The sequence below is a fragment of the Lontra canadensis genome, unplaced genomic scaffold, assembly GCF_010015895.1.
Source record: "Lontra canadensis isolate GAN:19392208 unplaced genomic scaffold, GSC_riverotter_1.0 scaffold9, whole genome shotgun sequence".
Lineage (NCBI taxonomy): Eukaryota > Metazoa > Chordata > Mammalia > Carnivora > Mustelidae > Lontra > Lontra canadensis.
In genome coordinates, this window is record NW_022631003.1 from 21,889,224 (window position 1) to 21,904,483 (window position 15,260).

General features: G+C 38.2%; 1 protein-coding gene across 2 annotated transcripts in view; it reads right to left on the reverse strand.

Annotated features, from left to right (window-relative positions):
* Positions 1 to 15,260, reverse strand: part of RERG (RAS like estrogen regulated growth inhibitor) — a 117,273-nt gene continuing 102,013 nt past the window's right edge. For both annotated transcript variants that reach the window (XM_032855070.1, XM_032855071.1), the window contains exons 3-5: positions 13,868 to 13,924; positions 4,292 to 4,365; positions 1 to 1,755 (exon numbers count right to left, since the gene is read on the reverse strand). In XM_032855070.1, coding sequence (XP_032710961.1) covers positions 1,348 to 1,755; positions 4,292 to 4,365; positions 13,868 to 13,924 — 539 coding nt within the window. In that variant the 3' untranslated portion in view covers positions 1 to 1,347. The remainder of the gene's footprint in view (positions 1,756 to 4,291; positions 4,366 to 13,867; positions 13,925 to 15,260) is intronic.

The following is a 15,260-nucleotide window of genomic DNA, read 5'->3' on the forward strand; positions in this document are numbered from 1 at the left end:
TGACAGAATGTGAAAATTATGCTTTTTATTTTATCACATAAAATAGTTACACCAAGTTGTCCAAATGCATTGGTGAATTAAAGCTTCCAGCTCTTACAAATTTTTATACATATATCTATGCATTTATAAATACACACATATGTAAAAGATATATATTTTCTTCTAAAATAAAGTGCCCAAATCTTGATATATGGGGGCATAATAGGGAAAAAAAAATCATGAAGTTTAATCAGTTGCAGACTATACTTTCACAATCTAGGAATCTGTTTTATACACATTTATTCGGGGATACTGAACTTCAAACACTCATTCTTTTCTGAATTCTAAGTGAATTAATTTATCCAAAATAATAGAAGAAGTCATGTAGACAATTTAATGAATCAGAGACTAATTTTTCTTACTGTGCCCGGCATTAGAGCCTTGGCTCTCCAATGGAAGGGAAATTTAGCTTCATTCTTAATTTTCCTGTTTTTTTGGACTGTTGTCTTTCTGCTAAGATGATAAACAGAGAGACAGAGAAATGAATCAGACATCTCCAATTCTAAATCCTCTGTTAGCATTCAGTGAAGTCAGAGTTTGGTGAAAAGTCTCTTAATGTCTTTACATTACCCTGGGCTTGGTGAGAAATGACCTAGCAGGATTTGAATTGAAGGATCCTTCTGCCTCTTATAATGAAATCTTGTTGAAGCCACAGAAGAAGAATCAGAGTACAGTGATCAAGAGCTCATTGAGAACCCATTCAAATTGAAATGGAACTCTACTACAGTGGAAAACTTTGTGAAAATGTGCTCGAATTTAAGAACAAAATAAGAGTTAAAGAAAAACTAGACAATTTGAGATAATTAAGAAAATCTTCATTTCAAAGAGGAACTAGGGCTCTACTTCCTGCTCCAGTATCTCAGCGGCTCTTCCCAGATTTTTACTGTATTTTCTATTACTTTCCACTTTTAAGACGATCATTTGAAGTCTTTGACAAGGAATAGAATGTCAAAATGCCTTAGAAAAGCCTTCAACCTATTCAAGCAAGGTGAGGATGCCTAAAAATAGCTTAATATGAACCCAGCCATTTCAGAATCTCTGGTGATTACAGGTTCAAACTACAATAGAGTGTATCTTATTCAAGCAGGAAAAGGGGAAATTGTCTGCACTAAAATTGCATAAAACACTCTATAACTTCTCAACATATGGGGACCTGGGAACAATGGGAAGCCCAGACATTTTCCAGAGTCAGTACAAGGAATGGAGTATTTTCTTTTACTTTGGACAGGGGAAGGGGGGGAAAAGGGCAAGAAAGTGTTTCCAATTACCTCCCCTACCTCCATTGGGCCTTTGCAAGAACAGAGCCACTTAACTACTGATTTTGGTGAGCATCTTATTAATGGCTTGCTTGACATGCGTGGTGGAACTGCGTCGCCTCGTCTTGCCCTGGACCATTCTCCTGCGACGCACCTCTCGACACAGCTCATAGAATATCTCGGTGATGTTCCCTTCTCCAGTGCAGGCAGAACACTCATAAAAAGCACAAGCCAATTCTGTGGCCAGCTTCTCCCCTTCTTCAGTACTAACCTGTCTGGAGTGGTCCAAGTCAGCTTTATTTCCGACCAAGATAAGAGTCACGTTCTTGGGCTTTTTTATCTCATCCAGGATGTTCTTAAGGGGCAGTACTTCCTCAAAACTTCCTCGGTCAGTAATGTCATAGACCAGCACAAAGCCTTCCCCCCATCGCATGTGTCCCTCTTTCTGAATGGTGTCTTCCTGTTGACAAGGAAACAATGGCAGTTGGGGAGTTGGAAGTCATTACAATGTATATTGCTTTTCATGCCAATAATGAGTCCTTAATTACTATTATTTATATTTGGTGTCATTAAAATTTCTTGATTGCCTATAGAAGCTTCCTTTCTCAATCAGTTTGGAATAGAAGTATTACATACTCATAGCAGGATATGTCAGGGAACTAAAAATGTTCTAACTGCATAGACCTTTAACTTTCTGCTTCTGATTTTCCTCTTGCCATATCATTAAATCCGTAATTACAAGAAGTATAAAGAAATCATCTTAGCTGGGCACACTGCCTCCAAGGATTTTCATCACAAATAATTGGGGAGTAGGTAACAGACAAGTAGACCTCACAACACCCTTTAGAGATCAGATTAAGAGGCACAGCTTAGTGAATGGTTTTGATTCATTTTTGATTTAATCTCTTTTGCCTTCAGATTCTAGACAGTTGGGTACCAGGGACAGAAAAACAGGGAAAAACTGTAGAGAGAGTCAATCTCAAATCAGGGGCTTTTTTTTATTTTTCTAAACACCTCCCAAATATTATAAAGTCCCAATAATGGTAGAAACCCATCTGAAGTGATTTTCAAAGGAGGTGATCATTCTTTCCTAGGAAAGGTGCACACGAGATTTCAAAATGCACCACTTTCAGGGGCTCAAATAACCTTCGCAGGCATGCAAGTCCCTGCCACCCCTCTCTAGAATCAGGGTTGGGTGCCAGGGGAAGCACATATAAGAAGGAGGTGGTGATGAGAAATAAAAGTGTCTTTCTTGGGTTAAATGCTTAAAGTCCTCTTCAGATCATAGGTCACTGATAGAGCACCAAGAAATCCTTCAGCTCCCTTGTGGAGGCCAAGAAAAACAAGGCTGTACCCACCTCAATTCTAGCCCTGACATAAGTGAAGCCATCTTGATGTTCTAGATTATCACAAAATATTTCTTGGGTTCTGACCTACTCAGGTTAGCACTTTAAACATTCTCTCTCTCCTTTAATGATTGATTTTAACCACCCCTGGATTCAGCTGCCTCCGTCTTTCGTAACTCCCCTGCACATTCCTTAACTGATCAATGTTGACCCGAGTAGGTAGGGACAACTCTACGCCCCTACTCAGCAGGAAGAATTTACAGAAGATGAGACCTTCCACCTTCAACAACCTTAAAGATTTAAGGGTCAAAATTGCTCAGGGGGAAATGTGGAGGCCGAGAAAATTAAGGCCATCCCACCTCAAGTTTAGCTGATGTGGGAAACAGAGGCAGAAGAAAATCATTAAAATTCCTCACCTACTGACAAGCTCTTGAAACAGACAGAGTGGTTCTCCCCTGGGGACTTAACTGCCCTCACCTTGAGGTTTTGCTAAGGACAATCCTAGCCTGACCAACCCCCTACCCCGACAGATCCGACCAGAATCCTCTAAATCTACTTTAACAATTCCTTTAGGAAAATTTATCTCTAAACCTCCAAGAAAGTGTCGAGAATCATTCCCAAGTATATGGCCCACTGATACACATCTAAAGGGTCTTACGAGAAGATTTTTATTATTGGTAATAAATAACCTCTCTCCCAACAATAGCTAGCCCCTCAAGGTCCTGGAGACCTTGCTTCCGAAAGTCCTTAGAGACTTAGACGCCATCCCTAATCCCCTTTGTCCTCACCCACTGCCGAGTCCACCCCTTCTCTGCCTTTAAAAACTCTGACTGTAATCTGGTTCGGGGTCCAAGACCCTACTCCTCTGTGTCGGGTATACTTGGGCCCAGGCTTAAGCTTGTCAAATAAATCCTCGTGTGATTGCATCGGTGCTTGGCTCCTTGGTGGTCTCTCAGACGTGAAAACTTGGGCATAACATCCCTAACTTTCATTCCTAGTGATCATTTTATTCTTGAGAACTAAGCCTCTCTACAAACCAATGTGTAATCTCAGAACTGACTGCCATCAGGGCAAACTTATATTAGTTTCCTTTGTAATGGATTGTTTGTTGTACAATTATGTGGTTCAAATTTTCAATAGGATGTGTTGAGGTCTGGAAAGAATATTACAGGAAAGATTCTTATAACACAGCATTCTAAAAAGTGATTCTGAGGTTATATAAGTTTAGAATATAATATATACTGAAATTCTTAAAGATTCATCTTATACATGGGCATGTAAGTCTCTGAGAATTTCCCCAGTAAAAAGAAATGCTTAACTCCATCAGAGCGTTTCAGAATACTTAACCATGAACCTCTTAATATCTTGCTATTTCCCCAAAATACATGTGGGTAATTCTAAATGATGTCATGTCAATGTTACAGTATTATCAATCCCCCCCCACCTCACCGAAGTACCCAGTAATTTATATAAGGATGCACACATAAGCTCTTTCAAATATGTTAGTATATAAATAACTAGATAATTAGAAAAGTCTTTAGGCATCATTAGTTAATTGGAGGAAAGTGTCTTAATTTTGTTCATAGTATGCATGTACACATCTCATTTTTATTTGATCCAGAAAACATTTTAACTGAACCCTTTATTCACCTGACCAGCAGTATCTAATATCTCCATGGTGACAACTTCATCATCAATGGTTGCTTGGTGTCGGTAGGTTGATTCTGAGGGAATGAGCAAAGAAGGAAGGTAAAAAAGTAAATTAGTGCATGATTTAATTTGATCTTTAAATGACAAAGTAGTCACAGAAGTATGTCTGTTTGTATCTCATAAATGAATGTGCATCCCAGGCAGGAGAGGATGGACGGGCAAGAATGTGCCATCTCTGTACTCTCTGAGGTCCTGGAAGTCTGGGTTCTCATGTGGGAGCCACAGACTTTCAGGACATAACATGGGAGAATCTCTATGTCTCTTTGCTCATTTTATTCTTCTAGGAGGCCAGCTCCCTGGTGTATAAAATAGGGTCTCTACATCCTAGACTGAGAAAGTGCTTCCCACAAAACGCATGGTATCTTGATACTCCTAGAACCCAGTTTCAGGAAATCACTGCTAATGATTGTCCCTGACAAGATGACATATAAAGAGGAGCCATTAATTTCCTTCAAGATCTCAACCCTGGAATTGTATTAGACATTAGAGGTGGAGGATAGCCATCCATGTAAAAAATGACCATGTAAAGCTATGAGAGACCCTCATGGTGGTAGGCCACATAGGCCATTGGGTCCCATGTTTGGGGGTTGTGTGGGAAGCAGAGGAGGGCTGGGGCACATGGAGGGAGAGGAAACAAAGCAGAGTTCTCCTGCTCATGCTCCCTCTTCAGTGTAGAAAAATGACAACTGCTCAGTACCAGCTGTAGGCTGGTAGGTTAATATAAGGGTGGTCTCCAAGCTCTATGGGGGTGAGAAGTCAGTAGATGCAAGAACTTTGCGTGGTCTGAGTGTGCCTTTCACCACATGAAATGGAAACCAGACGTTAAAATAAATACGAATTGGTGCTGCTCTGTATGAAAACTAGAACAGCTGAAATGCCAAGCTCAATAAATGATTGACAGAGCTGATGAAGGTCGGGTTGAGGAGCTCTTCCAGAAGGCATGTAATAAAGTACATGATAATAAAACTGTAAAAAGTAAAATGTAAGAGAGATGGATGATAGAAATGGACATGTTATTATCTCTTATACAATGAGCTTCAAAGACAATAAAGTACATAAGGGCTAAAAATACTTGAGGGTGAAAAAACAGACATTTCAGGATGAAAAGTCTTGGAACAGTTTAGATCAAAAGGACGTGGGTGCCTGGGTGGCTCAGTTAGTTAAGCGTTTGCCTTTGGCTCAGGTCATGATCCCAGGGTCCCAGGATCGAGCCCCACACTGGACTCCCTGCTCAGCAGGGAGCTTGCCTCTCCCCTGTCTGCCACTCCCCCTGCTTGTTCTTGCTCTCTCTCTCTCTGTGTCAAATAAATAAATAAAATCTTTTTAAAAAAAGATGCACCATTGTTTAAAAAAAATAAGGACTTAAAGGACACACAAAGAAAATCCCATATATAAAATAATCACAGCAAAATTTAGGGATATCAATGATAAAGAAAAATTTTAATGGACATACAAAACAAAGCACATCACCTACAGAAGGACATGACTCAGACTGACATTAGACTTCTCACCAGCAAAACTGGACTGGAGATCCCAGTGGTGTAAAACAAAGCAATCAAACCACATCAAAAGCAATTGAGAATTATAATTCTCGATGATACCAATACATTGGGGTGGGCAGGGTGGGGAGAGACAAGAGGCAGATTTGAGTGAGTTAATGTAGTTGTCCTACTCCCGAAAATGACGTCATAAGAAAGCAAAAGGAGAAGTGACTTAAGTATTGAAATTAACAAACCAGAAAAGGAACATAGAATAAATCCAAAAAGATACGAGGAAAGAAGTAAAAGAGAAAACCACAAAAGAAAGAATGACACAAGGTTAACAGAACCAAAGCATGGGGTTTGAAGGGATTTAAAAATAAAAAAAGGTGGGAGTAGAGATAAAAAAATCTGACAACCTGACTCATAAATTTAAAGAGAAGGAGCAATCAAGCACAATTTAGCATAAAAGAAGAAATAACTACATATTCTGATAAAATGAAAATAAAATAATATTATGAGCTATATACCAACAAATTTCAAACCCTGATAAATTCTCATATTGAATATTGAAACAAAAAGATAACGGACAGGTGCAGTGAGAACTGGAACACTTAACCCGGTCAGTAACTGGTAAGTAACTTAGATCTTGTTGATCCCTTCTGATCATAAAAAGCAACTGCATCTGATTGGTTTTAAAGGAGATTTCTATTAACATTAAACAAGTTGTTCTAGAAAATAGAAAAAGGATAATCATCCAATTCCTTTTGTGGGGCATTATGTGACTCTAATACGAAGTAGTATAAGAGTAGTAAGAGGAAAAGGATAAGAAAATTATAGGTTCACTTTATTCTTGAACGTAGATACACAAATCCTAAATAAAATATTATCCAATTGAGTTCAATTAGTGTAAAAAGAAAAGTACATCACGATCAGTTAAAGTTTTTTCGGAAATACAAAGAGTGTTTAAAGTCTATCAATGCATTTTTATAAATTTTTATTTAAATTCCAGTTAGTTATGTACCTGGTGCTCACCACAAGTGTCCTCCTTAATACCCATGACCTATTTCCCCCATCCCCCCTCGCCCCCGCACCTCCTCTCTGGTAACCATCAGTTTGTTCTCTATAGTTAAGAGTCTGTTCCTTGGTTTTCCTCTCTTTTTTTTTTTAACCCCTTATGATCATTTGTTTTGTTTCTTAAATTGCACCTATGAGTGAAATCATATGGTATTTGTCTTTCTCTGACTGACTGATTTTGTTTAGCATAATACTTTCTAGCTCCACCCACATCATTGCAAATGGCAAGATTTCATTCTTATTTATGGCTGAGTAATATTCCATTACATATACATACACCCCACCTCTTTATCCATTCGCCAGACACTTGGGCTCTTTCTATAATTTGGATATTGTTTCTATTAATGAAGTTTAATACAGTAAAGCACTGAATGAGAAAAAAGTGCTAAAGAAAAAAACATCACATGATTACCTTTATAGGAAGATCTATAGCATAATGAAATTTATATAAGTTTAAGGTTTATGGATACACAGAAAAACACTCTTTTCAAAAAATATGTAATACCTAGTATATACTGCTTATTATTTAAACAAGAATTGTTCTAAATGCTTTACTCATATTAATTCATTTAATCTTCACAAATATCTCTGCAGTAGATATTAGTATTATCTCCTGTTACACAAAGATATGGAGGCACAACAACATTTAGTAACTTGCCGAAGCTCAGACAGAGTAAGTGGTAAGTGGTAGAGTTGACATTGGATCTAAGGAAGATTGACTTTGAAATGGGGCTTATTACCACTATGCTAAGAATCAAACATTTTAGATTATATATACCTATGGGAAAGAGGAGGCCAATGGTGTCACAATGGGGCATGCAGGAAAAATAAAGTGAAATCATATAAATAATATAGATAATAGTAATAGAAATATATAATATAAAAGAAATAAGTATGCAAAATAATAGAAATGTAATAAAAATATAATAAAAATATAATAAAAATATAAAGGATTCATAAGCACATGAATGGTACTGTGGATAGATTAACATGATTCACTTAATTCTTTACACCTAAACTACCCAAATCCCCAAGCAACCAACCAACCATCCAAATAAACCTGCAAGTTTGTCTCAACAGGGTGACCAGTAAGTCGGTCCTTTTATTTATTTGTTCATTATTCTTTCATTTCTTCATCTCATCAACTATTTTACAGTTCTTTTTTTACCACAGTTTTTTATTACTCTGCTACAAATATAATCTTCTACCTAAAATACAAACTACAGAAAGGAGGCTTAACTAACTAGCATAACCTAGCCTTCTACCTGCTATAAGCTGTGTCACGATCATTGCCACAGGCATGGCACACGGCTGGAGTCTTTTCTGAACAGCAAAATTTAAAAAGGAAGTTATGTTCAATATATTTTAATAAACATGTTTTCGCAGTACTGTCATTCTGTTAGAATAGGTAATACGTATGTGGTATGTACAATGATTCTCAATTCTAGAACATTCTTTCCCCCTACTCTTTATGTGAAAGGGGGGGATGATTATTTTGTATAATTTCACTCTAAAGTACGATGTATAGCAACTTCTTATCTCTAAATATCTCTAAATGCTCTCTCAATTATTTCTTTTTGCATCTTCAGTCCTCCAGCCTGAGGAGGAGAGAGGCCCAGAAGCAGCAGGCCAGCTAGGATCTATGCCGTTTCTGTTTCTTCCATTCCCGTTCTGTGGTGGCCTTTGCACTACCTTCCTTTTTAAAGGGGCTGGCATTAGCCCTGGGGCCTGGAAAACAGAGTTCTGGGCTCTCTTCCATCTCTTTACACCAAAAGTTGTCTGACAGACAGGGACATTTTTCTCTGTTGCTTCCATGATAAATAGGATATGTATTTCAACCACAAAAGGCCACAGTAGGGGGGAAATAAAATATAATGAAAATTGTATGAAGTTGTGTGATTCTCTGGTTGTTTGTTAACTGAAACAAAAATGAAGGAATGCAGGAAATGAGGGAATGTCTGCCACAGACATAGAAGCGGGGAGAAGCAGTGATTTCATCGAAGCCGAGTACTGTTTTCATGCCATTTTGAGCCTTTTCTCTTTAAGCCTCTTCTCTCTCATTAGAAACCCATATCTTCACGTCAACAGTGGAAATATATAGCCCACACAGGCAAAATGTTGTGCCTCCGTGTGCTAACTTTAATGAAGCTAATTAGAAAAAATGTACTAAGCACTTTTTGGAATTAAACTCTACTATTCATTCCAAAACATAAGAGAAAATGTGTATGTGTGTGGAGAGTGGACACATATTTTAGTTTGTTCTTACTAACCTGAAATGAAGATTCGGAGTCTTTTTTTTTTTTTTTTTCCTTTTTAAAGGGAAGAGGGGTGATTGTTTAAGGCATATATCTAAATGAAACAAAATAATATACACTATAAGACCAATATTAGTTTCAAGAGGGAATTTGGTACATTTTAAAATTCCAACTGGGGAGCCTACGTGGCTTAGTCATTAAAGTGTCTCCCTTCGGCTCAGGTCATGATCCCAGGGTCCTGGAATGGAGCCCTGCATCAAGCTCCCTGCTCCGCAGGAGGCCTGCTTCTCTCCTTCTCCCACTCTCCCTGCTTGTGTTCCTGCTCTCACTATCACTCTGTCAAATAAATCAATAAAATCTTTAACAAAATAAAAATATGCCGAATTTTACTGTGTATGAGCAATGCATGATTCAAAACTTGTATTCAGTAATACTTTTATAAGTAGTAGTAGATTTTGTATACGCTAAGAGAAGTTGATGCTCAAAGGGATGTTGTAGATGGTTAATCCTTTTACTGATTCAGCTTTTTTGCAAATTTCAACATATTAATATGGACATTTAGCCGGTACAGTAACAACAGCAGTTAGTAATGCTGATTTATGCTACAGTGAAAATTGTACTGACTTTGAGTTCTATTACTGGTCTAAACACAAACCAGCCACATAATCTTTAATAAATTTACTTTGCTGGACTTATTTCCTTATTCATCAAAGGACGATCTCAATGTTTCTTGCTGTGCCGATATTGATTGGTTCCATGAGTTGGCTAAGTGCTTCTGCTTTAGTCTCGAGTTCAGAGAATTTATTCTGGGTGTGTCTCTCTCTTGTATAAGACTTTCTTTCCAAACAGAGGGTACTGTTATGCAGGAAGGAAGAGCAAATCAAAAACCCCAAGTGCCAGTGGATCTGTCTCCCAGTTCCTATCCTTGTTCCTGTCTGAGTCTTTATTCATGAAGCAGAGACTCCATTATCCATTCAAACACAGAGTATGGTGCTTCCAATATAGTGGTAGTAGTGGTAAGTGCTGACATGTGGTCTCTCTCTTCTTCCCCAAACATCCATCTCTTTCTCTCTCACACACACGGACGCACAACTAGCACCATCTAAGCCTTTGTCCCTATTCTCTGCCATGATCAACACTCTCTAAGGGGAATAGGACCCTCAGAAGTAGGGATTCAGTTCTTGGGGATCTAATCAGAACATGGACCCTGTTGTTCTACAGTGAGAATGTTACCCTCACCACCATCGGGGGGTTCTTGTTCAGATGGTGTGAGCCCTAAACCTCACAGGCTTCACTTCTGGTTTTCAAATGCTACTCAGACACCACCTCTGTCTCTGACTAACATTTCACCGGTCCATAGTGAAATGAGAAAAATGTAAGGAAAACTAAAATTGCCCAGTGTAAAGAATTAAATGTTTTTTTCTTAGCTAATTCCTTCAAACCATTTGGATGTGCAAAATATTTGCTTCTTCTATGAAACACAAGTGCAAACAGACCGTGGGTTTTGTTCCCTCTCACCCTCTCTCTCGCCTATGCTTGCATCCCTAATGGTAGTTCTTCTCCATGGAAAAAAAAAAAAAAAAAAGAGCAAAACCCACCAAAACAAAGAGTCTGGGAATCATTTACTATCATGGTAGCAAACTTCCTTCACAGATTTACCTCAGAGCAGTAGATACTCCAATTTTGAAACATTAAATGGTGTTCATAGTCTTCAGCTTCTCAAGGAGCAATAACGGTGTCACAAGTTGACAGCACTGAACTATTAAGAAAAAATTTTCCCTTCCTTTCTTTTATCGAAGTATAATTAACATACAGCGTTATAGTATGTTTTTGAGGAAGACTCTGAATTCAGAACTCAAGACTGGCTTTTGCAAATATGCCACTTAGCTTTTTAATGGGAGCTTTCCCTTTCAGTGGTGGTTTTGAAACTTTGTGATAGTATGAAGTCAAGCCCCGGAAATCTTGATTCATCTTAAGTCAAATAGATGGGGAACTCCTGTAGGCTAGAATATTGGTGACTTTTAGCGCGCGCGCGCACACACACACACACACACACACACACACACACCAGTTTCCAGGGTGAGTTAATGAAACCCTCACCTGGAAGTGAGTCATACACCTGATCAATGCTCTTGTTACTTAGCAGCAGTAATCCTTTTTAAGCAGTATGGTACAAGGTCACTCAATAAACTTTCATTGTTCTTAGTGAAGGAAGCCTGTATTATAGAGAACTGATGTGGGCAGATTTCTATTAACAGCAGTTGTTTTTCAGAAGGAATAAAACAAAAGGGACGATGACAATGGTTCACCTAAAACTGATTTAAAATAGTAACACTGGTTACTGGAACACATTCAGAAAGGTTAAAAAAAATAGATCATTTTATATAAGCTTCTTATTTTGTTGAGATATACTGGGATTGCTAAGTAAAAATCAGGATTTTTCTACTGAACTCCCATAAAGCATTAAGATTCTCAGGAACTTTGTAAAGCTTAGATAAGTAATGAAAATATAAGAGGAGAGTATTTATTTATGTGAAGCAAATAATAGATAGCAAATGATTTTTTAAAACCAGGTGTATTTTTGATCCAGATATATCATTTTAAGATTAGATTGTGGCTATGTTAAAAATGTTAAAAATTGTTAATGTTGAAAACTATTTAAAAGCAAAAACAAGGGTGCCTAGGTGGCTCAGTTGGTTGAGCGTCTGCCTTCAGTTAGATCATGATCCCAGGGTCCTGGGATCAAGCCTCACATAGAGCTCCCTGCTCAGCAGGGAGCCTGCTTCTCCCTCTCCTTCTGCCCTCCCCCTGTTTGTAATCTCTCTCTTTCTTTCTGTCAAATAAATAAATAAAGTCTTCAAAAAAATAAAAGCAAAAACAAATAAGTAAAGATTAATAAATTAGAGGCATGTTATTAGATTTGAAAAAAAAAACTGAATAGTGTAAAGATGTGAGTCTTCTCAAAGTAATTTATAGTTTTAATGCAATTCCAATCAAAATCATGTCATGTTGTGATAGTTTTAAAAATTGGCCTGGAAGGATAAACTAGAAATCCTAGCCAAGATAATTGTGCAGAAAGTTAGAGAAAAAGGACTTTCTCTACTCTGTGTCAAAATGTTCCACAGAGCTCAATTATCAGAAGAATGTGGAACTGGGGGTGGATATAAAAGGCAAATCTAGAGCCATATCTGAGGGTAAATGATTCAATGTATTAAAAACAAACAAACAAACAAGCAAGCAAAAAACAGGTTTGGCAGTAGCCTGGGCAGAGTGGGGACTATTTTGTAAATAATAGCAGGACGGTTTGGCAACTATTTGGAAACACTGTTGAATCTGCCGTCTGCACTTTCACAAAAATAAGTCCCAGATTACAAAGCTATAAATTAAATAAACTCTAAGGTCGCTCTGTATTCACGGCTGTCGTAGTACTTATCACTATCTGACCTCTCTTTGTTTATTGACTCTTCTTCTGTCTTTACTAAACTGTTAGCTCAAAAGAGCCAGAGGCTTTTTCTGTCTGTTGGTTTATCCTCAGCACCTGCAATGATCTGACACATAGGAGGCATTTAAGAGTATTTGTTGACTGAATGAATAAAAGCAATGAAAGGAGACAAAAAGGGGAAGAAATCTCCCTTTTAACGTGAAGTATGTAAGCTTGGAGTCATAACTAAACCAAACAGAATGAAATTAAAAAAAAAAAAAAGGAATAATCTTTGCCTTTTTCACTCTTCTGAGTAAGGCCAGCTCAGCCTGGACTCTGGGCCTGGTAATGAAACGAAGGATGTATGTTTCTCCAGCCTCCTCTGGATTCAAAGTTGTTGCCCTTTACAGACCCAGCCGGGGTCCCTGAAGCATAAAGAACAAAAACTCAAAGGATTAATTTGGAATAAAATCTGAAGCTTAAATTAGAACCCTTGGATTGTCAACACTGTTTTGAGGATGAGGACTAAGCAGCTATCTAATAAGCACTCGTTTTGACTACTTAAAAAACCTGACGATTGCTTCATACAATATTATGCTGCTTTCAAGCTCTACAGACACCAATTTTTGTTGCCTCTTTTTTCTTTTTTTAAATTTTTTTTAAAGATTTTATTTATTTATTTGACAAGCAGAGATCACAAGCAGGCAGAGAGGCAGGCAGAGAGAGAGGAAGAAGTAGTCTCCCTGCTGAGCAGAGAGCCCAATGCAGGGCTTGATCCCAGGACCCTGGGATCATGACCCGAGCCAAAGGCAGAGGCTTAACCCACTGAGCCACCCAGGCACCCCTCTTTTTTTTCTTTTTTAAATAGACTTTAATTAAATTCTTTGGACAGAGATAGAGTTTATTTTTATATTTTCCCTGAATCAGTGTTCGGAAGGTTTATTTTCTTGTGATACTCCCCTCAGCGTGCCAGTTTTTTCCACACCAGGTTAGCCTTGGCCACTGTGTCCTCCTTCTCCCACTAGAATGATGCTGCCTTTTCTGATGTGAGGGCGTCGTGTTCCTTCCTGGCTCTGGTCTTCCTCTATGTATGAAAATCCTGTGCAGTTCCAAGCACAGACAGTCTGAGATACATGTCCAGCTTCTTGAAGGGCTTCTTTGCCTGATTTGATGAGATACTTCCCAAACAGCTGATAGGTGCTTCAAAATGTTGCAACAGAAAAAGTCATTGCCTCTTTTGGCTCATAAACTCTCACTGAAAAGGAGGAAATAAAATTTGACCTACCAAGAGTGGGATCATATTCCCAGATGAATCGTTTGGTCAGGAATCTCACTACAAGAGCTGTGGGAAAAAAAAAGAGCAACATTTCAAACAAATTTGTTAATTTCTTGTGGTTCTTATCTTTGCACAGAAAGAGAAGTAGCCCAGACAACTAGAGTGCCTTACATTTCTTTGCATATAAACACCCAATGCATTTATTCATGTTTGTTCAAGAGTTTTTTCAACTTCATATGGTGGTCTAAAAATTGGAGCAAAGTCTTAATGATGCATTAATGAACAGGTTCGATTTGTTCCTTTAGTTACAGGGTTAAAACGAGCAAGCAAAGAAAGACATCATAACGTGAAAATGCTCACTCATAACATTTTTAGCAAAACAATGAATTTAGATATAAAGTATCACAATACAGGTGTCTAGAGATTGAATACTGATGACTAACAACAGTGAATTGAAAACACAGTGATTTTTAACTGCAATGGAAAGATCACTAGCTGGTAATTCGTATTATCAGAGAAACAGATATTTAAGGGATGCGTGGGTATCTCAGTCAGTTAAGCGTCTGACTCTTGATTTCCACTCAGGTCATGATCTCAGGGTTATGAGATCAAGACCCGTATGGGGCTCCACATTCAGTGAAGAGTATGCTTGAGATTCTCTCCCTCTGTCCCTCCCCTACTCATGTGCATGCACACACGCTCTCTGTCTCTCTCTAAATAAAGGAATAAAATCTTTAAAAATCACCAGATATTTAAACTTACAGATTTCATTAGTGACTCATTAAGGCTCATCAGAGGTGACACTGATGAAATAGTACAGTCAGAGGTAGGGTCTGGAACCATGGAAACACTTTACTTGCATGATCCTCTCAACCCTTATTTCATCCCTATGAGGCAGATACTATGACTGTTCCCATTTTTCAGGTAAGGAAACTGAGGCTCTGACTGCTCAAAAAATTTCACTGAGTCACTTACCTAGTTTGTGACCAAGTTAGGATTTGAGCTCAAGCAGTTTTTCCAAGGCCTGTGATTTATCCACTGTTCTCAACTTAATTTAAGGCCAGGCCCTCCAGATAATACTTGACTGGAAGCTGGTGACAGGAGGAGAACTGGCCTAATGCATGGGCTCCACTGTCCTTAAAAACCAGTGGGACACATGCTCGACATTTTCCTATAGAAGTATTGAAAACAGTGGTTCTTAACCTCCTTAAAATTTTTTTTTTTTGAAAAGGGATGTCACAGACGCTTTGGAAATAGAACAAAAGCTTGGACTCTTTTCCCTGGTAAAATGTATATACACATATTTTGGCAGATAATTTCAACACGTTAATGAGGACTATGAAGACCTTTGGTGGTCTTCCTGGGATCCCACTGACCCTAACTAGAAAATCAATGTCTATCA